Source organism: Callionymus lyra, chromosome 7 (assembly GCF_982586985.1).
Source record: "Callionymus lyra chromosome 7, fCalLyr1.hap1.1, whole genome shotgun sequence".
In the NCBI taxonomy this organism is placed as follows: Eukaryota; Metazoa; Chordata; class Actinopteri; order Syngnathiformes; family Callionymidae; genus Callionymus; species Callionymus lyra.
In genome coordinates this window covers 5,411,424-5,436,678 of record NC_141824.1, presented here as the reverse complement: position 1 = coordinate 5,436,678, position 25,255 = coordinate 5,411,424, and the positions used below count along the sequence as shown (strand labels likewise).

Genomic DNA, 25,255 nt, shown 5'->3' with positions numbered 1-25,255 from the left:
GACCCCCGTGAGCCGCTTCACCTCCTTCTTGAGTGAAACAACATCATCCGTGCACGTTGACAAACTTTCTTCCACATCCTTCACCGTAGCTTTCATGGCGGAGAGTTCAGAGGTCAGAGTTCAGAGTTGATCGTCGACCTGTATTCTTTGAGCTCCGCTCTCGCTGCACCAATATCCGCTGGAATCACCGCCATCTCACTTTCCAACACTGCGCCAACTTCTGTTTGAAGGATTTCAAGTAAATCCTTGCGCACCGAAGATAGTAGTTCCATCTTGAGCGATTCAGTGACCGACGCGTCGGGTGCGGAGACACTCCTTCTCAGGAAAGCTACTTCAATGGAGCTCGGGGCTAAAGTCGGCGTCGAAGGCGAAGGCCTCGTGGCTTGAGTCGCTGTTTGCCCACCTTTGCTTGATTTACCAGCCATTTCAAAGTTTCGATTTTTAGGCATATGGTTTAGCAAAGGTAAAATTTGAATGTTTTCCAAAAAGTGTGCTGAAAAAATTACTTTTATATAGTCGTTCTGTGGAGCTCCAAAAAACATGTCTACTCCATTGCTATGCTCAACAGCGCCCCTAAATATTCAGGTTTTTAACAAAATACAAACACATATCTCTACTAGTCTCACAAATCAATGAATCTGACAAATAAAAGTTTCTGCTTCTGAATCCTTTAAGCAGAAATGATGCCAAACTTGATGGTTTGTTAGAGCAAATGAATCCTAAAGCTTTAGTTAAGGATGAACTACTCTAATGGAAGTCTTCAGTGGTTCATGAGGCTTAATCTCACCATTACTGCTAAACTCATAAAGGTTTAACATTTAGTTGTTATGAACCAACAACCACTCTGATCATATTCCTCTCAATACTGCACAAGGAAGTAAAGAAGGATCATCAATGACAGAGAACATATGAAGTCAATCATTATTCTCTGTCTGCTTCACACTCAGGAAGGAATATCACAACTCTTCATCATGGTTAGTGACACCAAACACTTTACAAACACATTTCTTAAGTTAAGAACTATAGAAATGATCCCTGAAAGTATAGTCTTAACTTATCTCTGCACCAACATCACACTCCATCCTCACACCAAACTATTATAGTGATGGTTGATTTTGTATTTATTATTTTTCTTCTGCATTCATTAATTTGAACAAACATGATACTGTGTGATTCACATTAAATACACAACATGAAATGTATTTACAAATCAAACACATGCACCACAATACTTTCAAAAACACATAAAGTAAAGTCAATATTATAATAAACAAAAGTCAATTAATAAAATACTTTGTAAGTATTGAAAGTGCTTTGTACTTCTTAGCTTGATGAAGCAGTGTCATTATTTTTAAGTGTCCACTAGATGGCGGTCTCTGCACTATTTTCCATTGTTTTGAACAACTTTTCTAATGAAACATAATTTTTAAACTGATGGCGCCACCTACTGACCTCTAAACAACATGACACTGTTTCATTTGGCTTCATCAACACATCACTATTAAATACACAACATGAAATGTATGTTTATATCAAACACATGAACCATAAAGCTTGCACACACATGGGGTAAAGTCAATATTATAAGAAACAAATGTCATTTATTGAATCATTTTGAGTAAAAAAATCTTTATTTCTGTGAACTACACTACAAAGAACAAGCACTTTTCTGGACTGATTTGACATCTGTGATCTATGAGGTTTAGATCTGGAGACTGACTAAGAGACTCCAGGTCCTTACAATGATTTTTATGAAGCCATTCCTTCAACACAAAGGTCACCTTTAGATCGTCACTGTAATGGTTTGGTGTGAGGATGGAGTGTGATGTTGGTGCAGAGTTAAGTTAAGACTATACTTTCAGGGATCATTTCTATAGTTCTTAACTTAAGAAATGTGTTTGTAAAGTGTTTGGTGTCACTAACCATGATGAAGAGTTGTGATATTCCTTCCTGAGTGTGAAGCAGACAGAGAATAATGATTGACTTCATATCTTCTCTGTCATTGATGATCCTTCTTTACTTCCTTGTGCAGTATTGAGAGGAATATGATCAGAGTGGTTGTTGGTTCTGTCAAAGTTTAATATAAACATCCTATGGTAGTGATGGCGAGATGAAGCCTCATGAAGCACCGAAGCCTCCCAGCCGAGTAGTTCATCTTTGGAGCAAAGCCTCGTGAGGCTTCATTTGCACGACCATGCCATCATGTGGACAATTGGGAGCATTGCATATTTGTGCGCAAATGATTCTGATATTAAAAAATGTGCTTGACAACCTTGTTTTTTTTTAATAATTATTCATTTTTATTTAAAAAAAAGCAATTTTCCCACAGTACTGGGCTTTAGCCGGTTTCTTTTTTTACTGATTATTTCCCCGGCTTTGGAAAAAATCCTTTCGCAGGGGACGGATGAAGCCGGGGTACACAGTATTTTCATGGCCAGCTGAAAGAGAGATGGGTGTATATTTTTACATTTCGCCCAGTACTGTAGGGGGTCCTCGTTTCTAGGAATATTGTGTTCGTTGAGGTAGGTCTTCACCGCCACCGTAGCATCAACCGTTTCATTCCTCGGCCTGGTCTGCTGTACTGTGGCATCTAAACGATGCCAGAGTTTGCTTCCTAAAACAGAAAAGCTGCATGTAAGTGACCACATAAAATAAATAACAAACAGTAGTATAGTAAATAAATGAATTTGAAAGAAGCCATCTAGCTTGCCTGACGTTGGTTCAATTGTCTCGTTGGTCTCCAAGCTCTCATGCAGGGCTCTATAATGCCTCAGCATTGATGAAGTGTTGTTGTTGTATCCAATTTCCTTGGAACACAACAGACACTTCACCTTTTCAAAATGAAAAAAAAAGATGGATATAAGTACAAGGCGTGTCCAATGGAAACTATATATATATACACTAATTATTATCTTTTATATATACATATATATACTTTATATGTGTATATATAAAATATAATAATGGGTCTGTATATATATATATATATATATATATATATATATATATATATATATATATATATATATATATATAGTATATATAATAATGGGTGTGTGTATGTGTCTGTGAGAATATATTAATCACAGGCTGTGATTCACAGCCTATATTCCAACATTATTATACCTTAATAGGAGAGATCTGCTCAAAATGCTGCCACACGGGGGAAAAACGCCTTTTTCTCGCTGGTTCCATGATACTACTAGTAAACCAAAGTTTGCTATAGTCAACAATCCGCCAATCCAAGAGATGTGGGGGAAGCTCCATTGCGTTTTGAGGCCACTTTTATTCTGAGTTTCGCGGGAAGTTCACGAGCGATTACCGAACAGGTCACGTGACTGGCTGGTTCACTCGGTGCTTCTCGAGCCGGTCACGTGACTGGTTCAAGCAGCGCTGCTCGAACCAGTCACGTGACGGTTCGGTTCGCGAGGCCTCGAACGTCATCACCTACGTAACCAACACACGCCTCGATACACGCTTCATGAAAAAATTCCTGGATTACTCGACACACGCTTCGAAGCCTCGACACAGTTGGTAACATCACTATCCTATGGCATTTTAATTCAATGGGTAATATATACATGAAAGCTTTGGGATAAATAGCATAAGTTATGTGATGATGGAGCTCATGCTCTCTAAGGTGTTGATCACAGATTTGTCCAACACTGTGGTCAACATTAGAACAGAGAGCAGAGTCAGCATTTCTTCAGTTTGTTGTAGAGCCAACCAGTTGAGGAACCAGTGATTTGTTGGAGCTTCTGGTGCCACTAAAATCAACCTCAAACCCTCGAGCCTCACTGTTCTCAAGAGGAAAGAGGAAACACTGGTGGAAAACCATAGAAAAGCCTTGGTCGGCACAATGGATGATCAAAAACCTTCATCCCAAGAGTAGGCTTGTCTGACTGAAAGAGAAGACTGTGTTCTCGTCCTGGACAAAGTGCAGAATGAGACAATATTTACACTTTTAAAATGGAAAACCAACACTCTGATCATATTCCTCCCCTCAATACTGTGAACTTACATATTAATCCAAATGAAAGTTCAACACATGCACCAAAATGTTCACATTGAGTGTTTAAACCAACCATGTGGAAATGTTTAATGTTTCATCTTGACAAAGAAACAAAAGTGAGAAGAATTATTTTCAATAAACTATCATCAAGAACAATTTCTAGTCGAAGTGTGTCAGGAAACTTGTAGATTCATAACTTTGTTGGCAGCATTACAGACTCAACACAACACGCTCAAAAGATATTCAGTCAGGGAAGAATCATTGTGGCAGATAAGGACAATCACCATGAACAGATACTGATCACATTTATTTGTGTGTAAAAACAAAACCTGATTGAAAATGTTAATTAAAATGGATTTAAAGACATTTTGATTGTTAAGTTAAATAATGTAGCTTATTAGACAACTTTATTTCTGTCTGAGATTTATCAACTAAAAAAACAATCAAATATTGTATACTTTAAGTAAAAATGATATATTTTAATTCTATAATTCAACCTGAAAGTTAATTTTTTTATTTTCTCCACTGCTTATATCCCCACTTTCAACCTGCTGTTGCCTGAGACCTTTACTTTCTCTGACAGGTTTACTTTTGAGGGCCAGTTCATGCTAAGGTTTGTGGGTAAATAGTACCAAGAACAGGCAGTTTTACTTCCTGTGAGACCATACAATGTTGGAGAGATCGTAGAGCACCAAGAGCTCACTGACCAGGAGGGAACTGAAGATAGTTCAAGTGTTTTTTTAACTACAGAAAGTCTGTCCGTAAAATAATGATAAAAATGGTTCTTGAATTGATGAAAATGACTGAAAATCATTCAAATGTATTTACTATTTGAGCTCAATGTCATGTTTGAACCACTAGAGGGCACTAGAAGCTTTTCTCGTCTCCACAAAAAACTTTATTTTTTACTTTCATCGTTATATTTTAGAAAAACTTGTCTGTAAAACTACACGAGGGCCATATTTTGTGAATGAAGTTGTGAATAAAAAAGAAGAATGAGTGTGTAACCCATATGAAGGAAATAACGTTTATACATATAAATCATCGTATGTCAAAATAAAAAGCAATTAAATCCACTTTTATTTCTCTTCACTTTAATTTGACACTCCTGGTATTCCATAGTTCACATTCTGCGTGACTTTAAGGTTCAGAAGAACGACTCTAAGAAATAATAATAAAGTTTAAAGTGGAGTTTTTGTCACAGAAAATAGTCGTAATAACATGTTTGGTTTACTTTGACTTTCCATCTGGACGTGACGTCACACTGAATCCTCATTGGCTCAGATATTTCTTCCTGCGTCTGTTGTTTACTTTCACTTGTACTTCGTTCGTCGACCTGAAGACTTGTTGGATCCTAGTCTCCAGAAAAGAGCTGAAGATGAAGAAGGTGTTGTTTGTGCTTGTTGTGTGGATCCACAGCTCAACTGCGAGTGAGTCTCCTTCCTCCACTTTCATGTGTTCACACCTGCGTCACCTTTTATTTCTCCAAATACTCTTCACTACAACCTTCATGACCTTTTCACTCTCAGAGGAGTCAAAGTGTTTCACTGATTCACTTTTCATCTCAGAACCGTGAAGAAGTCGTACACAGAAAAGTAGATCCGAGCTCAATGTCAGGTGCTCACCTGGTGGCGCTGTTGAGTCACTTCTGTTGATTGACGGAGGAACTTGTTTGACGCTGAACAGAAAGTGACTCCAGAGTTTTGCTTCATGAGCTGATCACTTGTTTTTAAACGATGCTGCCATCAGGAGATTCATTGACTCACAAGAAGAGCTTTTACAATTTTCATTGATTTGACTTTAGTAAACAAGTCTATCATGAACTAAAATGAGGAAATAAAAACAAAGAAAGTGTCGCATTTCTTAAGTGCGCATGTTCAGACAACCTTGTAGCTCAGCTCACTTCAACATATTATCACATCTCACAGTTTATTGGAGCAACTCAGTGAAGCAGCTGCTCTGAACTTGTGTTTGGACTTAAAATATCTAAATGAAACATTTACAATCATGTTGAACAGTAATCTTCAGAAACATGTTATTTATAAACTGATATAAACTCATGTTATTTAAGTTCATCATTAACCTTAATGTCCTTCAATGATCTTTATTCTATCAATCATTCTTAGATTTGTTCCATGAACTTGGTTTTAATATTTTATTATCTATGCGTTTTTTAAAAACAATTTCAATTTAGTTGTTTGATCTTTTTCAACATTGTTGCTCCTGTTTCTTCTTAATTCATCCATTTATTCTTTTAATTCTCTTTATTCCTTATTTGTTTTATTATAAATATTTATTACATTTCAGATTGTTATTAATATTAATCGTTTTTTCTTCTTTCTTCTTCTTCTTCTTCTATAGTTGTGTCCCAGTTAGCCAGGGTTCTTGGAGAGTGAAGTGTGAAGGATGTTCTGCTGGTGTCCGTGTGTGGACGTGAACTTTGTGTCACTGCTGACTGTCCCTCTGTTCTTCACCTCTTTGTCTTTGTAGAAGATGTGATTGTTCTGCTGCATCACAACGTTGTGTCATCAGAACCAGAGAAGATCTAAACTTTGTTTTTGTGTCTCACAGTGATTCACACAATGCAGTTTTTCGACACTGCGTCTGCTGGAGTTAAAAACTTCCCAGAGTTTGTTTCTGTCACTTATGTGGACGGAGTTGAAGTGGAACACTACGACAGCAACACCAGGAGAAAAGTACCCAAACAAGACTGGATGATCCAGGTCACAGCAGATGATCCTCAGTACTGGGAGAGAGACACAAATAAGTTGAATAATTACCTGCAGGTCCAGAAGAACAACATTGAAATAGTAAAACAGAGATTCAACCAAACTGGAGGTTTGTTGTCTTTAAAATCAATGTTTGACCTTAAACTGAATCATGTTCAACCTTTTTACATCCTGAACCATCAATCTTGTATACAGAGTAGATCAGAGGAGGAAACTGGAGTAGATCATACAAGTTCAGAGAAGAAGAGAAGATCACAGTGGAGTATGAAACAGTGGAGTAGACCACAGTGGAGTATTAAACAGTGGAGTAGATCACAGTGGAGTATTAAACAGTGGAGTAAACCACAGTGGAGTATTAAAGAGTGGAGTAGACCACAGTGGAGTATTAAGTAAGTAAGTAAGTAAGTAAGTAATATATATTTATATAGCGCTTTTCGAGACCAGGGTCACAAAGCGCTTTAACAATCAAAACAATATTCAAAACAGTACATACTTCAAAGATCAAGACAACACCGAGAACAACACAGGAGTTCGAGAAATTCAAGGAAAAGCCTGAACAAATAGAAACGTCTTAAGATGTTTCTTAAAGGAGTCAGTAGACTCCATCAAGCGCAAAGAGAGAGGAAGATTGTTCCAAAGCTTAGGAGCAACAGCCTGAAAAGATTTCTCTCCTCTGGTCCTGAGCCGTGTGCGTGGAACCATAAGTAGATTCTGATCCACAGACCTCAGAGACCGAGCTGGGGTGTAAGGCTGGATCAGATCAGTGATGTAAGGAGGAGCCTGACCATGAATAGCTCTGAAAGTAAGAACCAGAATTTTAAAGTTGATCCTGAAAGAAACTGGAAGCCAGTGAAGAGTTTTAAGGACCGGAGAAATGTGAGTTCTTCTACTAGAGCGGGTCAGAATTCTCGCTGCAGAGTTCTGAATCAACTGCAGACGAGACAGCTCCTTCTTGTTAAGACATGAAAACAAACTGTTACAATACAATACAATACAAGTTTAGAGATTTTTCTCAGTTGAAGGAAACAGTTTCTGGTCAGTTTTCTACAGTGTTGAACAAGAGACATGTCTTTATCAAATACAACACCCAGGTTTCTCAGGCTCAGTTTGACAGACTGACCTAAGTCACCCAAGTACTGACTCAACCCTGGAATCGTATCATCAGGAGCAATCACCAGAGTTTCAGTTTTGTCCACATTAAGCTGTAAAGTGTTTTCACTCAGCCATTGTTTGATTTCTAGCAAACAATTGACTAAGCTGTTCAGCCTTTGGGGCTCAGTTGGGTCAAAAGAGCAGTAGAGCTGGATGTCATCAGCAAAAATGTGATAAGAAACATCTGGAAATCTCTGAATGATTTTACCAAGGGGAATCAAGTACAGCAAAAACAATAAAGGACCCAGAACAGAACCTTGAGGGACTCCACACAACAGATCTGCCGATTCAGACCTCATTTGATTGGCAGATACACTAAAACTGCGCCCAGAAAGGTAAGATGAGAACCATTCTAACACAGACCCAGACAGTCCCACTTCATCCCTTAGTCTTCTCAGCAGGATCTGGTGATCAACTGTGTCAAAGGCTGACGACAGATCCAAGAGAACCAGAACAGTGAATTTACCAGAGTCAGCCGACATCATGATGTCACTGGACACTTTCAGTAAAGCTGTCTCCGTAGAGTGATGTTTACGGAAGCCAGACTGAAACTTCTCATGGATGTCGCTCTGATCCAAGAACAAAGACAGCTGCTCGGACACCACCTTCTCCAAGATCTTGGACAAGAAAGGGAGCTTAGAAATAGGCCTGAAATTACTGAGGTCAGTTGGGTCTAAGCCTGGTTTTTTGAGCAGAGGCTCCACAATGGCATGTTTAAATGCATTGGGAAAAACCCCTGTGGAAAGGGAGAGGTTCACCATATTGGTAACCCAGGGGCCAATTACATCAAATACTTTGATAAAAAGCCTACAAGGAAGGACGTCATCTGAGCAAGAGGAGGGTTTCATCTTGTTCACTAGTGCTGAAATATCACCCAAAGATACAGCAGTGAAGGATGACCAAGAGGAGGAGATGGGCTCAGAGACAGTAGGGGTTCCCAACAAAGGGGGAGAGATTTTCTCTTTCATCAATTTAATTTTGTCAATGAAAAATCTCAACAATGCATTGCTGTCAGCTTCACAGAAGACAGGCGTGATTTGAGGAGCAGGAGACATGAGAGAATTAATCGTGTCAAACAAAACTTTGGAGTTTTTCCTATTTTCTGCTACCAGTTTTCTGATGTAATCAGATCTAGCAGTTTCTACCATCTCATTGTAAGAAGTCAACAGATCCCTGAGGTGAAGTCTGTGCACCTCAAGTTTAGTAGACTTCCAGAGACGCTCAGTCTTTCGACAAAGTCTCTTCAGACTCAGGAGATCTTCATTTGTCCAAGGGCACCGTTTTTTCTGAATTTTCAAGTTCGATTTAACAGGTGCCACTTGATCCAGTATTTCAACACAATGATCAGTAAAACAGTGAATCAAACTGTCCACATCTGGACAGTCATCAAAGGAAAGACGGTCAAACATAGCAGAAAAACTGTCTGCAGTATCGGCTGAGATGACACGCCTCTGAGACCTAACTTTCAAAGGCTTAGGTTCAGGGATGAAGTCCAGGTTGAACAAGACAAGAGAATGATCACTCAGATGGACATCATGTACAGATACATTAGAAATGTTCAGGCCAAGAGTAAAAACTAAGTTAAAGTTAAAAGTTCTTTAGCAGAACAAGATGTGACGTCATCAACATGAAGATTAAAGTCTCCAAGAATAAGAACAGATTCCATCTGAATAATGGAAGATAAGAAGTCACTAAAGTCTTTCAAGAACATCGCCGCAGGACCAGGCGGACGGTAGATTGACACACAATAGAAAGGTCTTGTAGAACCAACCAAGATCATCTGAGACTCAAAAGAAGTGAATTCTTGTGTCTGAATCACTTTGCAAGAACAACTCTCCCTAAAAACAGTAGCAAGACCTCCTCCACGACCAGAGAGGCGAGGCTTCCCCAGGACAGTGCTCCCTACTGGACAGAGTTCGTTCAGATGAATAAACTCTTCCTCTCTCTGCCAAGTCTCAGAAAGACATAATAAATCCAAATTAACTCTTGTGAAAAGATCATTAAGAATAAAGGATTTATTAGTAATGGAGCGAACATTAAGAAGTCCCACATTCAGCACCGATGACGTCACTGACGACGCCGCGTCACTGACAGGCGCGCAGAGCGGGATCTTTTGAAGCGAACAGCGGTCACGTGGGTACCAGCTGTCACTGAAGTTCAACTCGGTTGTAAAAGTCGAATTAAAGAGAGGAAATGAAAAAATCTTACCACCTTTCGTTGAGGTCTGGACAGACGGCAGCGCTGATGTGTCGTCACACACAGTGAGAGGGATGTCGATCAAACATCGATGACGTTCGATGACGTCAGAGTTGTTCCGAGCGATCGCACCTGCACGTCTCATCCTGACCTGAACTCCAGCCCGACTCGATCCCTTGTGGAAATCGCCCGGTACTCGAGAGATCAAACGATATTCCACAGAGTCCGAGTCGATGAGAAGCGGAGCCGGAAACACGTTCACCGGACGTTGGTAACGGTCGCGAGTGAAGTCCTCCATCGACTCTCTGATGTTGAAAAGAGCATCACGATCATAGATCCGAGATGCTTGAGACATATCTTAAGTGATATGAGCATAATATCCGGACAAGTAGTCGTTAAAACGACTGTTTTTGGCAATTATTGCAGGAGCTTACGTTTCAAGCAGCCGATCAAAGGCTCACCGGAAGCGGAAAAAAATGTAGATCACAGTGGAGTATTAAACAGTGGAGTAGATCACAGTGGAGTATTAAACAGTGGAGTAAACCACAGTGGAGTATTAAAGATTGGAGTAGACCACAGTGGAGTATTAAACAGTGGAGTAGATCACAGTGGAGTATTAAACAGTGGAGTAGATCACAGTGCAGTATTAAACAGTGGAGTAGACCACAGTGGAGTATTAAACAGTGGAGTAGACCACAGTGGAGTATTAAACAGTGGAGTAGACCACATTGGAATATTAAACAGTGGAGATGACCAACGTGGAGTTAAAAAAAAATGGAGTAGACCACAGTGGAGTATTAAACAGTGGAGCAGACCACAGTGGAGTATTAAACAGTGGAGTAGACCACAGTGGAGTATTAAACAGTGGAGCAGACCACAGTGGAGTATTAAACAGTGGAGTAGACCACAGTGGAGTATTAAACAGTGGAGTAGATCACAGTGGAGTATTAAACAGTGGAGTAGATCACAGTGGAGTATTAAACAGTGGAGTAGACCACAGTGGAGTATTAAACAGTGGAGTAGACCACAGTGGAGTATTAAACAGTGGAGTAGATCACAGTGGAGTATTAAACAGTGGAGTATTAAACAGTGGAGTAGATCGCAATGGAGTATTAAACAGTGGAGTAGACCACAGTGGAGTATTAAACAGTGGAGTAGACCACAGTGGAGTATTAAACAGTGGAGTAGATCACAGTGGAGTATTAAACAGTGGAGTAGACCACAGTGGAGTATTAAACAGTGGAGTAGACCACAGTGGAGTATTAAACAGTGGAGTAGATCACAGTGGAGTATTAAACAGTTGAGTAGACCACAGTGGAGTATTAAACAGTGGAGTAGATCACAGTGGAGTATTAAACAGTGGAGTAGATCACAGTGGAGTATTAAACAGTTGAGTAGACCACAGTGGAGTATTAAACAGTGGAGTAGATCACAGTGGAGTATTAAACAGTGATGTAGATCACAGTGGAGTATTAAACAGTGGAGTATTAAACAGTGGAGTAGATCGCAATGGAGTATTAAACAGTGGAGTAGACCACAGTGGAGTATTAAACAGTGGAGTAGATCAGGTCTCACTCTGGTTTCTCTCTCAGGTGTTCACATCTTTCAGATGATGAACGGTTGTGAGTGGGACGATGAGACTGGAGAGGTCAAAGGTCACCATCAGCACGGCTATGATGGAGAAGACTTCATCGTGTTTGACCTTCAGACTCTGACCTGGGTCGCTCCGAGTCCTCAGGCCGTCATCAGCAAACACAAGTGGGACCAGGATGAAGGCTGGAATAAATATATACAGTTCTTTTACACCCAGGAATGTCCAAATGATCTGAAGAAGTTTGTGAAGTTTGGGAGCAAAACCTTGATGAGAACAGGTAGTTCCATGACCTTCTTCTCCTTCTGCTCTCCTTCCTCCTTCTCTCCCTCCTCTCTCTCATCATGTCCTCTCTCTCTCTCTCTCTCTCCTCTTACCTTCTTTTCCTCACCTCCACCCCTGTCCTCCCTCCTCCTCCTCTCCTTCATTCTCTGTCCATCCTTTGACTTTCTCTCTGAAGTGTGGTGTTTCTCCCTTCAGAGCGTCCACGAGTGTCTCTCCTCCAGAAGACAGCCAGCTCTCCGGTCACCTGCCACGCTACAGGCTTCTACCCCGACAGAGCCATGTTGTTCTGGACCAAAGACGGAGAGGAGCTGCACGAGGACGTGGAACACGGAGAGATCCTCCCCAACCCTGACGGAACCTTCCAGAACATGGTGGACCTGAAACTCCCGTCTGACGACTGGTCCAGGTACGAGTGTGTGTTTCAACTGGACGGCATTCCGGAAGACGTGGTCACCAAACTGGATCCGTCAAACATCCTGACCAACGGTAAGAGTCTTCAGAACCTTCTTGGTGTCTCCAGAGGTTTCTTTCATCCAGATGAGAGTCCAGGTGTGGTCAGCATGGATCTGCTGAATGAGGCCCCACCACGTCTCTAACACTGGTCACCTGATCATGTCTCCACTTACTTTGCTCTCCATCCACAGCCAGGACTTTCCTGACCTTGTACATCATCATGGCCGCCGTCGCTGCCTCCGCTCTGGTGCTCACAGTGGTTGGATACTTCATCTACAAGAAGAAGAAGAAAGGTGAGAGTTTGTGATTTGATCCAGATCATCTCCAGATACTGGAGAGAAAGAATAGAAGGTCAAAGAAGGTCAGCAGAGATGAGAAGAGGTCAGAGGAACTCTTCTATGTTCATCTTCTTCAGGTGTAATTTGTCCTCTTTCTTTCCATTTCAGGCGACTCTGACTCGTCTTGTAAGTACATGATCTTGTCTCAGCTCAGATGTTGACCATGTGACAGAGTGCTAGCATGCTAGCATCAGTGTTGACACTAGTTTCATCTGCTGGTGAGAAGCACACAAGCTAACAGGGTTTGTGATCTTACAGCGGCCCCCAGCTCGGAGCTGGACCATCTGAAGGATCCGCCCGTGGACAGAGACTAAAGTCAGTGGATGATAATTGTCACTTTTCTTCAAGACTCACTTCACGCATGATTTTACAAGTTGATACATTTTTCTGTCTCCGTGTTTCAGGAGGAATCGACCAAGAAACGTCTTTTTCTTCTGAGACTCTGCAGACGTCAGAGCTGCTGATCTTTGTTCCTTCACTGGAAATGTGTTTGAAACTCACATCAGGATGTCATGTGATCTGAGCCGTTATGAAAACTACACACACACACAGATAAATGCACACACACGATTCTGTACCACACAAATACACTCACACACACAAACACTCACACACATGCTTCACTTTAACACAAATAAATGCACACACACAAACACTCACAAACATGCTTCTCTAAAACACAATAATGCACTCACTCACAATCACACACAAACACACACATTCTTCACCATCACACAAGGATGCACACACATGCATCTCTGACACACAAAAATGCATTCACAAACAACTGCAAACACACACACGCATGCTTTACCAAAGCAAAAAATGCACAAACACGCACACACACAAAAAAGCAATCACACACAATGACAAACACACACACATGTGCTTTACTACTACACAGAAATGCACACACATAAATACTTAAACACATGCTTCTCTGGCGCAACAAAAGCACTAACACACAATAACTAACGCACACACACAGATGTCTCTGTAGACAAAATGATACACACACGGAAAATATATACAGACAAACAGAGTCTAAAAACTGGTACTGACACACAAAATCAGGCACACATGCCCAAACACACTCACGAAAACAGTTGAACAAACCTGAAAATAAGCGCACACACAAATAAAAAGATAACAAACACATGTATTTACACATCAAATAACAAACAGAAGTACAAACATGCAAAAACCAAAATGGAAAAAAATCAGACACACAGTGACAAATTTATGAATGTGTAGACACACACACACACACACACACACACACGCACACACACAAGTACACGCACAGACAGTTTTGTGTTCATGTAATAGTTTGTGTGTTTTCTTCCTGGTGTGTAGACACTAGTTAATGAAGCGTCAGTTGTGATGTCAGAGGTGAAGAATCTTGTCAAACATAGTTGAACTGCTGCTTCATTTCTTGTGTGTTTTGATCTTCAAATAAATGGACAGAAAACGTCCACATGTGTTTGGACTCCAAATGTTCAGTAAAGTCACTTGTCATTGAGGGTCAGTGGAGGCTCAGAAAGAATCCATTTGTGCAGCTGTTATGAAAGGTCAACATCTCTGACCTCTCCTTCTGTTTCCTGATCAACTCATGTCCTAAATATGACTGTATTGCTTTGATCAACTCGTCTTGTGCTGAACAGGTGCACATAAGTTGTGTCCACTTTTGTGTAGAAGAAAAATCCAGAAGAGCTTGTGCCGACAATTCACATGTAGAAACTTGATTCAAAGTTTCCTGCTGAGTCGGCTGAATGTGTTTGTGGAGGTTTGCTCTCTGACCTGCTTCTCTCAAGTCAAACTTCATCAGGTTACACAACCATGAGACGCCGATCTCACGCCACACCTGTGCCGCCATCTTAGATCCCGCCAGAGCTCAAATGTGCAACACTGACGACACATTTGGACAGGTGTGGTGAGACGCCCAGTGTGGATGTTTGACTCCGCCCCCCGAGCACCTGCACCAGTCAGGTGTGCCTCTATGAGACTTGTGTGTCACGCCCTCACTGCACTCAACTGCTTTCTGTTTGCAGCGTGGAAGAGGACACCACAACAATCCACCTAGATCGCCCCCTAGCTGTGAGTCGCTCACCTAAGTCAGAATGTTAATAATTGAAAAAACGTTTTCATTTTAACATCAAACACAACTCTTGTTCAAATGTATTTTCCCTTGTATTAAACTATATTGTTTAATGTTTACAATTGTTTGTAATGCATAATAAAATAACCTGATATAGTTGTTTTAATGTCATGGTGATCAATAATCACAGTTTAGATGAATTATGGAATTGAACGTAGTGATTTTGAATACATGTTGTGTATAAACTATGAAACTACAATTATGTTTTCTAGTCTCATCTCTTTGCAATCAAATGAATGACAGTAACATTTTAAAATTCAAAAACTATGCATCCGTCACTGTAATGGTTTGGTGTGAGGATGGAGTGTGATGTTGGTGCAGAGTTAAGTTAAGACTATACTTTCAGGGATCATTTCTATAGTTCTTAACTTAAGAAATGTGTTTGTAAAGTGTTTGGTGTCACTAACCATGATGAAGAGTTGTGATATTCCTTCCTGAGTGTGAAGCAGACAGAGAATAATGATTGACTTCATATGTTCTCTGTCATTGATGATCCTTCTTTACTTCCTTGTGCAGTATTGAGAGGAATATGATCAGAGTGGTTGTTGTGTTCAAGACAATAAACTATCAAGGAAAGTTTTAATCTAATTTTCTTTTTTAATTTTAACAAAAAGAAACAAAAGTATTTTCATTTTAATGTAAAGACTGAATCTCATATGTCTTAGTCTTTGTTGAAATTGACAGACTAAACGGATCTCTCCAAGAAGCAATGAATTACACACATAAAAACACAAAAGTATCCCAAAGTAAAGGTTTATTTTTGTATTGAAAACATGTTTGTGTCCCTTGAAAGTGAAACAGCATTATTGAATTATTGTAATCAGATGCATTGTGGTCAGTCGTGTGTGAGCGATTGACTTCACTTATGTTTGCAAGGTTCCATATTAATACTAAAAACACAAAAGTCTGTAGCAAGGTACACTTTTTTTTTTGTTATATTCCATTATGTATTTTAAAAGTTGTATCATATAAAACCTAAAAACTATAATGTCGTTTAAGCAATCTCTGAAATGACACTGCCACCTGCTGTCCAATGAGTCTTAGTAACTTATTCCTTATATTTAATATGATATGAATCTAGTTAGTTAGTAAAAAAGCAGCTTGACTGGAGTCTGTACATGTTTTTCAGTTCAAATCATTAATAATAATGACTAATAATGAAAGGTATTATTATTATAAATTGTACTTTATCAGCACATCAGATACAGACCTAAGTTCTCCTCCATCTTCATGACTCTAAATTGTTTTGGCATTAAAGTTGATCAGTTTTAGGTGAGGAAGACTTTCTTCACTCTGGCCTTCTGCGACTTCTGCAGGAAGCTGCTTTTCCAGGGGTTCCGCTGCCAGACATGGGGGTACAAGTTCCACCAGCGCTGCAGCACCGAGGTTCCTCTTATGTGTGTCAACTACGACCAGTTACAGTAAGTTGTGTCACTTGAGAAGTTGTACAAAATCTTAAATTAAGCTGTGATTTAAAGTGTTGACTCTTCACTGAGGTCATGGTCAGTTTAAGCGCGTCTAAATAATTAACAATTGAATATAAAGAAAGTATTGTTTTTAACCTGATGCATCTATAAACATGTGTGCAGTTATAGATTAATATATAAGCAGGATAACATTCAGTAAAAAACCTTCATTTAAACTTGATTTTAATAACATTTTCTTTTGTGGTTCAAGCTTATTGCTAGTTTCCAAGTTCTTCGAGCACCACCCCTTCACTCAGGAGGAAGTTTCTTCAGAAGGGACGACCCCCGTGTCCGAAGTCTGTCCTTCACTCCCCCCATCAGACTCCACAGGGTAATCCCCGCTCTCTCCCTTTCTGCGTGTTCGTCTCTGTGCTCTCTCTTATTGATGGCTTCAAACCTTTCCAGATCCATATGCCACGCCACTGTGTCCCCGTCCAAGTCCATACCCATCCCACCTAGTTTCCGGCCCAATGAGGAAGACCACCGTAACCAGTTTGGGCAGCGGGACCGCTCGTCGTCCGCACCCAACGTCCATATCAACACCATCGAGCCTGTCAACATTGATGTGAGATGCAACAGTTGTTGATATAAATGACTTGATTTTTGATGTAAGAATGTGAAACCAAGTAGTCAGAGGTTCTGCCTGCATCTGAAAAAAATGGATGAATGTTCAAATGATTTCATCCGACGTTGTATATTCTTTCCTTAAACTATTTATCTATAATAATAGTAACACAAATGTTGATTCTTTACAGGATCTGATTCGTGATCAGTGCTTACCGAGGTCGGAGGGAGGTCATAAGGGGCGTCATAGCTCAGATGGTAGAGTGGTTGCCTGCAGTCCAAAAGGTTGCAGGTTCAATCCCAGCTCCAGACAAGCTTGTGTCGTTGTGTCCCTGAGCAAGACACTTTACCCTGATGGCAGATTCGGTGCCATGTGGTGCAGCCTACTCCCATCAGTATGTGTGAATGGCTGTCAAAGTGCTTTGTGACCCTGGTCTATAAAGGCGCTATATAAATAGAGATTATTATTATAAAGATCAACACGCAACATTTCCCAAACATCCTGTGGCTTTCTTTCCAACCATTCCGCGTCTGCATGCTCTTAGTCTTTTGTGTGTGTGTGTGTGTGTGTGTGTGAGACCCAATAATGAACATAAATATAAATGGAATGTTGAAAAAGACAATACCATATACCATATATAATATTTAATTGTGTGTAGTTCGCTTTGCTTGAACAACCAAATATGATAAAATGATTCATCCAACAGCTTCTACACACTCAGCTACTTGGTTAAATAAGTAACTATAATAACAATTGGTACACATGTCAATAGTCATGTTTTAGGGTAAATTAAAAAAACAAACCGTTAGTAATCTTTTCATATCAGCCATATTTATGTATTTGTTTATCTAATGTATTTCTGCCGTACTTTTCAAATATTGACTGTAAGCTAGTGTGTAAAATAAAATATAACTTCATTAGCAATTTAGCAACAATGTTTATGAGCCTCATTAGCTCCTCATTCATAATTCATAGTAATCAGGTTAAATAAAGTTGTCAAGTGACTCATACAGTATATACATATATAAATATATATCTATATATCAGTTTAACAAGCCTGCACCTCTCAATATATTTCCCTTTTGCAGATTTAGCTGCAATAAAAAAGTAGCTTAAACGACACTTGACTTGCATTAATTAGCAGTTTAGAAACATTAGCAATGTTGTAACATAAACTATGTAACTGTATTATTTTGTTAAATAAACCCCAAAATATAAATGAATAAACAGATGGTTAGAACCATTCCAGTACGTACATGACTAAAAATAAAGCTAATATTGTCTTGTACTTTTGAATAACAATGCATTTGTAATATAAATGATAGTAATGATAATAATCCAAGATAGATGTTGTTAAGGATTTTCATTCAAACTCCACTTCAGTACAGCTTCAATCATTGCTTTATTTTCTTCATTAAACAACGGCTGGAACACACAAGCGTTAATCATCTTTTCCCGGAGCAAGTCACACATCACATCCGGGATCGAACAATACACATCCTTCAAAATAAAAGTACTGTGCATAACACAATGAGTAAAGGCGTTTTCTTTGACATTGCTTAACACCCCCACTCGTCTTTAACTTAATGGGTTTCCCGAGAACACAAAATTGTATGTACTTTTATGTACCAAACATATCTTTGACAAACCTTTTCAGTTTCAGTTTAGTTGCTGGTTTTGTCATTCCATCAGCAAGCATTTGCTCAGTAGGACAATACTCCAGATGTATCTTGCCAGTGTTTACAATCTCCCTGATGAAATGATACTTGATGTCTATGTGCTTACATCTTTGCCTGTTTACAGGGTTCTTGGCAAGTGCAATAGTACCTTGGTTGTCTTCGTACACTTTTGTTTGTGCATACTGGTACTTGTCCATTCCTTTAAGTAGCTGTTTCAAATATATACATTCCTGTATAGCTGATGCTAAGGCAATGTATTCTGCTTCACATGTAGAAAGTGCAACCGTTGGTTGTTTTCTTGATTTCCATGAAATTAGAGAGCTTCCTTCACATAAACTGACACAATAACCTGAGATACTGCGCCTGTCTGCTCTCTCTGATGCCCAGTCTGCATCACTGTACACTTTCAAACCTAGTTTACTTGTGTCATTTCTTTTGAAGCATAAACCTTGTTCTGCTGTACCTTTAAGGTACCTAAAGACATGTTTTACAGTGCTCCAGTGTTCTTCAGTTGGATCATCAAAATGCTGTGAGAGTTTACTGACCACAAAACTTATGTCTGGTCTAGTGCATGTGGACAAATATATTAAACTTCCCACTGCCTCTCTGTACTTTCTTGAATTTGTCATTTTTTCAGCATTTTCTGAATAGTCAAGTTTTGGTTCACATGGGGTCTCTCTTGCCCTACAGTCTTCCATTTCAAATCTTTTCAGTATTTTGTTCACATATCTTTTCTGTGACATAACAACTTGGCCTTCTGTTTGCTCAAAGTCTATTCCCAGAAAATGTCTGAGTCTTCCCAGATCTTTCATTTTGAACTTTTCAGTTAGCATTGTTTTCACATTTGTTAATACACTTTCATTGCTAGCTGCTATTATCAAATCATCAACCCATATAATGAGGATTACCTTTTCATCATGTTTTTCTTTTGTATACACACAATGATCAGCAGGGTTCTGTGTGAAATCATTTCTGATCAAACATGCATGTAACATAGCATTCCAGTTTCTTCCGGACTGCTTGAGACCATAGAGAGACTTATGCAGTTTACACACCAGTTTCTCACCTGTGTCTGACCATGTCTCGTAACCATCTGGTTGCTCAATGTAAAGTTCAAAATCAATAGGTGCATGTAAATATGCTGTCTTAACGTCCATCTGATGCAGCAGCAGATTCTCCTGCGCTGCCTTCTGCATGATCAACCTCACACTGGTCATATCAGCAGTAGGTGAGAATGTCTCTTCGTAATCAGTTACTTTTCTGTTCCATCAGTGTTACTCTTGAGTGCGTACACCCATCTGCCCCCCACTGCTCGTTTGCCTGGTGGAAGATGGGTGAGGCTGAATGTTTCATTTTCCTCCAGTGACTGCATCTCCTCCTTCATAGCATTGATCCACTGCCTTGAGTTGGTTGAAGCAATGGCATCCTTGTAAGTCTGAGGAATGTCACACACTGCTCTGTAACAGAAGTCAATACATGTTTGTAGTTTGTTTAGCTTTTCTTCCGTTTCAAAGTCCTGTAGGTAAGTTGGTTTCTTTCTTTCCCTCTTTGGGTTCCGCCTTGTTCTCTCAGCATCGTCTTCTTGCTGAGACACTTCAGTCTGTTTTGGAGCAGTCTCCGAAACATCACTTTCCTTATCATGACTTGATGCATTTTCTTTGTTTTCATCAACCATTTCTCCATTGTCATGACTTTTTGGCTGTACATCTCTATCACAATACTCAATGTGTGCTTCAGATGTTTGTGTCTCCTTTTCATTTGCTGTTTTGGTTGTGAATTTCACTAACCTGTGCTTTTGGACTTTTTCTGTGTCTGGATAGTACACCAGATAAGCTGGGCTGTTTTTATCATATCCTATAAAGACACCTTGCTGGCACCTGGAATCCAACTTCCCTTTCTCTTGTTTGTAAGCAAAACAGATGGACCCGAACTTCTGCAGTTTGGAAACATCCGGTTTCACGCCTGTAAACATCTCATATGGAGTTTTTCTTGTGTGTCTGCTGTAGCATCTGTTTCTAACGTAAGCAGCTGTCTGTACAGCATAGTTCCATAGTTTATCTGGTAAGTTACTCTCTAACAGTAAACACCTGCCCATGTCATAGAGAGTTCGCCAACCTCTCTCTGCTGTGCCATTTTGGTGTGGCGAACAGGGCGCTGACTTTTCATGCCTTATCCTATTCTTGGTCAACAGTTCTTGGAAAACTTGAGTTGTAAACTCAGTGCCGTTGTCTGAACGGACGCACTTGACTTCACCATAAGGTGCTATGTCTGCCAAGAATCTTTCTGTGGCATGAACTGCATCACTTTTAGCTTTAAGGAAGTACACAAACATTGTACCTGAGTAGTCATCTGTAAAAGATTGAGCGTATCTGTGTCCCTCTATGCTCGGGGTTCGCATTGGACCTGCTAGATCAGTGTGGACTAGCTGTAATGGTTTTGTAGCTTTTCTGTCTGGCTCCCTATTTCTACTCTGTGTGAATTTTCCTTTCGTACACACTTCACATGTCTGTGATGGTCTGACCACACTCCCATTTATCACCATGCCTTTTACAACACCTTGTAATTTTTGTACATCTTCATAATTGCAATGACCCATAATCTCATGCCAGGTTTGTATGTCGTGGGACACTTTACATTTATCAACACTCTGTTCAACAGTTGATAAATAATACAAATTGCCACTTTCATGAATGTCAAACCTGCTGCCATCTTTTGTGATCATGTGACTGTTCTTTTTCTTGAACGTGACTGTTGCTCCTCCATTCGCTGCTCTCACCACTGAGAAGATGTCTTGGGGGTACGTTGGCATGTAGAGTGCTTGCCGAAGCTGTGCTCTGTGTTGTCGTCCGGTGCTGTCCAGGAGATGAATCACAGCGTTGGGCGATTCCGTTGCACTCGGTCCCATCTGCCAGCTCGACTGCGTGGGTCTCTGGCTGAAATGTGGCGTCGAAACTCACAAACTTGCTCATGTCGTTCACGATGTGAGAGGTTGCTCCTCCATCCACCATGATGCTTTTCATCTTGATGTTGTCTGCTGGTCTCTCAGTCTTTGTATGTTTCGCCATGAAGAGATGGTCGTCATCACCTTCTTGCTCTTTCTCTGCAACTTTTCTGGCACCATCTTGATCTCCCTCGTTCTTGCACAGGGATTCTTTATGTGTGTTGCTTTTACAGTAACTGCACCACACTTTTCGCATACATTGTCTTGCTATGTGTCCTTTTATTCCACACCTGTAGCATGTCACACTTACATCTTCATGTCTTTTGTTATTAAAGTGTGTATTCATATTTTGCTTGCTATGTTTTATGTGTGTTTTCATTACATTGTCCGTTGATTCAGCCGTTTTCATCCTTTCAGCTTCTTCATAGATTCTCAGCCTCCTCTTAAAGTCTGTGAATGTAACTTGGTCTTCATTTTGTGTCACATGGACAGCTAGAGGCCTGAACATGTCCGGTAGTCCACCAAGTATCATGGCTATGATTAGTCCATCACTCATAGCTTCATCTGCATTTCTCAAAGCAGTGATAATATTTTCCGCTCTTATAATATAGCCTGTGACACTTTCGTTGTCTGCCATCCGCAGCTTGGTCGACGATGTGTATAAACTTATTATTCTTGGCTTGCTTTTTCCCGAATAATGTTCTTTCAATATCTTCAGTGCCTCCCTGCCTTTATCAGCAGCGTCATGTCTGATTAGAGATAGACTTTTATCATCTATCAGTCTTATCAGTTCGGCATAGAAGTCAGCATTCTTCCTTCCGTCTAGAGCTAACTGCTCTTCACTAGCATCCGTGGGCTCATGCAAAATAGTCTCTTTCAGGTTTAAGATATTGAAGCCTCATTATATTTCTGTCAATCTGTTTGCATATCCTTATCACCTGTATTTGTTCGGGTGACACGCACTGAGTGTTCTATTCAATAAAGGTCAAGCCCGAACACTCAGGAAACGTGTCAATAACTTCTGTCTGTAACTTTCACCCCATTAGTCAGACATAACACCATCTGGATGTTACCTTATAAGGACTTGTGTGCAACAGTAGACAGACAACGGCCTTGTAAGATAACGGCCTTGTAAGAATATATGTGCGTTTGTTCACACTCGTAACTCAGAGCTCTGCGCACCTCTCGTTGTTATACATCTTGTGTAACTTCTTAATAAACCTTTTTGCCTGACTTCATGGACCGGACTCTGTCTCTCTACCCAAAGGATCCAACGAATCTGCTCGACTACTTCAATTGGCGTCACGAACAGGATCCTTTGAGAGAGAGGGTTCGGAGGAGCCGGATCCCATTCCGGGGGAGGTGGACTCGAGGCGCCGAGTAAGATAAGGTAAAAAACCATCGAATTCATTTATTTTTAAACAAGTCTTTACCTCTCTCTGTGTGGGTAAAGGTTTTCCTATCTCCAAGGTCTGTCAAAATGTGTTAAGGTATTGAATGTATGTGATGAAAAGTGTCTAAAATAAATTACTATATCCTCGTGTTGGAATAGTTGTGAAAAATTCTTGTGTTTTTGAAAATACTACGTCCTCGTGTTGGAGTAGTGAGAATTGTGAAATATTACTATATCCTCGTGTTGGAATAGTTGTGAAGACTTCTTGTGTTTTTGAAAATACTACGTCCTCGTGTTGGAGTAGTGAGAATTGTGAAATATTACTATATCCTCGTGTTGGAATAGTTGTGAAGACTTCTTGTGTTTTTGAAAATACTACGTCCTCGTGTTGGAGTAGTGGGAATACTATATCCTCGTGTTGGAATAGTTGTGAAGACTTCTTGTGTTTTTGAAAATACTACGTCCTCGTGTTGGAGTAGTGGGAATACTATATCCTCGTGTTGGAATAGTGGTACAAGTGTTGTTTTAACAGGTTTTAAAGAAAATACTATATCCTCGTGTTGGAATAGTGGTACAAGTATTATTGTGGCAAGTTTTTAAAATTTTTAGAAGTCCTCGAGGTGAACAATTGTTGAAAAATATTGAATAGAAGATTAGAGGTGTTGGCTTGTTCCGTAATTCTCGTGTTGAATTCCGTCGTGTTCGGAGGAAAAGTTAACTGGTCCCATATTCTCGTGTTGAATTCCGTCGTGTTCGGAGGAAAAGTTAACTGGTCCCATATTCTCGTGTTGAATACCGTCGTGCTCGGGGGACAAATTGATAAATAAAAGGTTTCTAAATATTGTATTGTTGTATGTGAAAATAATTGTAGGATAAATATACAATTTTGAACATAAAAAAAAAACAGGAACTAGGGCGTAGTCCGGAAATACTGGTCTCATTGGTATCATTACTAGACTAAGAAAAACTGTTAAAATTTTAGAAGTACTATAAAAATAAATCCAAACTAAAATGTCGAGTAAATTACAGAAAGAATTTAATCTTTCTACAAATTGGATTGATTGGTCGAGATGTGTCCCGCATCCTCAAAAAATGTCTTTGTCAGATCAGTTACAGGCCGCAGTTCAGGTCTATAGTGGAAATTTTGCGCCAAATGAACGAGATGAAAAAAAAGCAAAAATGGTGAAATGGTTTACAGAGACTCAAAATGCAGGTTACCTTCCTCAAAACAGTTCCATTCATCTTCTAACTGATGTGTTGAATAGAGTAGAACACAAGCTTATCGGAAGAATAAACGAAATGGAGGCGGAAGGCACTTCGAAATTAACATTGAAAGGGAGAAATAGAGCAGGAAGAGTGAAAAATCTTCAAGACACAAAATGTTTGGTAAGATGGTTGCATCTGTCCACTGCTCTGCTTGTGACTAAATCAGTTACAGGAAGTACAGCTGCTGGTATCAAAGGGGTGGAGTCAATCCCGCCCTCTGAGAAAGAGGCGGGGGAAGATTGGAAAGGAAAGTTGAAACAAGGCCTTTTCGATTCCGAGACGAACTCTGAGCTGATTGTTCTCCAGGCAACCAGGGATCCCACGATACCTTACTTCAAGAATCAGGGGAGAAAGATTGTATCTTATTTTCCTCATAGATTTATAATCTAAAATTAAGTTTATATTTGGTTAGGAAAAGATTACATATATATTTTATATTAGTTTTGGTTGCCTGGAAGAATAAACGTAAGTCTCTGGTTCTGTCACAAATTTAGATTATATTTTTCAATAGTGCTTTCTCAAGCTGATGCTCGTTTTTTGGGGTATTGCATGGTCAGTGTTGTTTGTTGTTGTATTAAGTGTAGACGACATTATCGTGTCCCGGGAAGAAGAAGCATCGTTGAAAAAAGGAAAAAAAAAAAAACGTTGATTAGATTTTAAGTTGAATTGATGGGCAGAGGAGACGGTTACACGACCGGGTAACCCTTGAGAATTCTGAGTAGGGGTGGAGTGTAGCTGGCTCCCTCTACAGGGCATCTGACGTTTTTCCAGATTCCTAAACTAGTTAGGATGCTTGGCCAATGGGTGATTATAGTAGACGTACTTTTTCAGTAAGCCAAGTAGCTATCATAAATTGGGGCATATGTGGTGATGGAGGGGTCTCTCCCAATATCCTGTTCTGAAGACTCTGCCAGCCGGTGTGTAGGCCAGTTAGATATCATTGTTTCTGTGTCGAGGGGCTCCACAGGTATTTGGCAGTATAGTTAGGGCTAGTTAATTTTTCTGAACCATCACAGTGATGGATAAATTCT

At 39.9% G+C, this 25,255-nt stretch overlaps 1 protein-coding gene, 3 non-coding genes and 1 pseudogene across 4 annotated transcripts; 4 read left to right on the top strand and 1 right to left on the bottom strand.

Moving 5' to 3' along the window:
- Positions 1-25,255, top strand: part of LOC148074730 (serine/threonine-protein kinase B-raf-like) — a 142,602-nt pseudogene that overhangs the window by 83,581 nt on the left and 33,766 nt on the right.
- LOC148074741 (small nucleolar RNA U3) lies at positions 839-1,051 on the bottom strand. The gene has a single exon (XR_015711941.1). It is a non-coding gene; the product is annotated as a small nucleolar RNA U3 (small nucleolar RNA).
- LOC148074740 (small nucleolar RNA U3) lies at positions 1,847-2,059 on the top strand. The gene has a single exon (XR_015711984.1). It is a non-coding gene; the product is annotated as a small nucleolar RNA U3 (small nucleolar RNA).
- Positions 6,590-13,510, top strand: LOC148074739 (class I histocompatibility antigen, F10 alpha chain-like). Its single transcript, XM_087794825.1, has 7 exons — positions 6,590-6,850; positions 11,682-11,960; positions 12,161-12,451; positions 12,610-12,711; positions 12,865-12,882; positions 13,015-13,071; positions 13,161-13,510. The coding sequence occupies exons 1-6, from the start codon at positions 6,595-6,597 to the stop codon at positions 13,068-13,070; spliced, it is 1,002 nt and encodes a 333-aa protein (XP_087650951.1). The 5' UTR covers positions 6,590-6,594; the 3' UTR covers position 13,071; positions 13,161-13,510.
- LOC148074738 (small nucleolar RNA U3) lies at positions 15,245-15,457 on the top strand. Its single transcript, XR_015711940.1, has one exon. It is a non-coding gene; the product is annotated as a small nucleolar RNA U3 (small nucleolar RNA).

Excerpts from the sequence above, each read along its gene's own strand:
- LOC148074739 (XM_087794825.1), top strand. The coding sequence starts at position 6,595 with ATGCAGTTTTTCGACACTGCGTCTGCTGGAGTTAAAAACTTCCCAGAG. Across the intron at positions 11,961-12,160 it reads CAAAACCTTGATGAGAACAG|AGCGTCCACGAGTGTCTCTC; the intron begins GTAGTTCCATGA and ends TTCTCCCTTCAG. Across the intron at positions 12,452-12,609 it reads GTCAAACATCCTGACCAACG|CCAGGACTTTCCTGACCTTG; the intron begins GTAAGAGTCTTC and ends CTCCATCCACAG.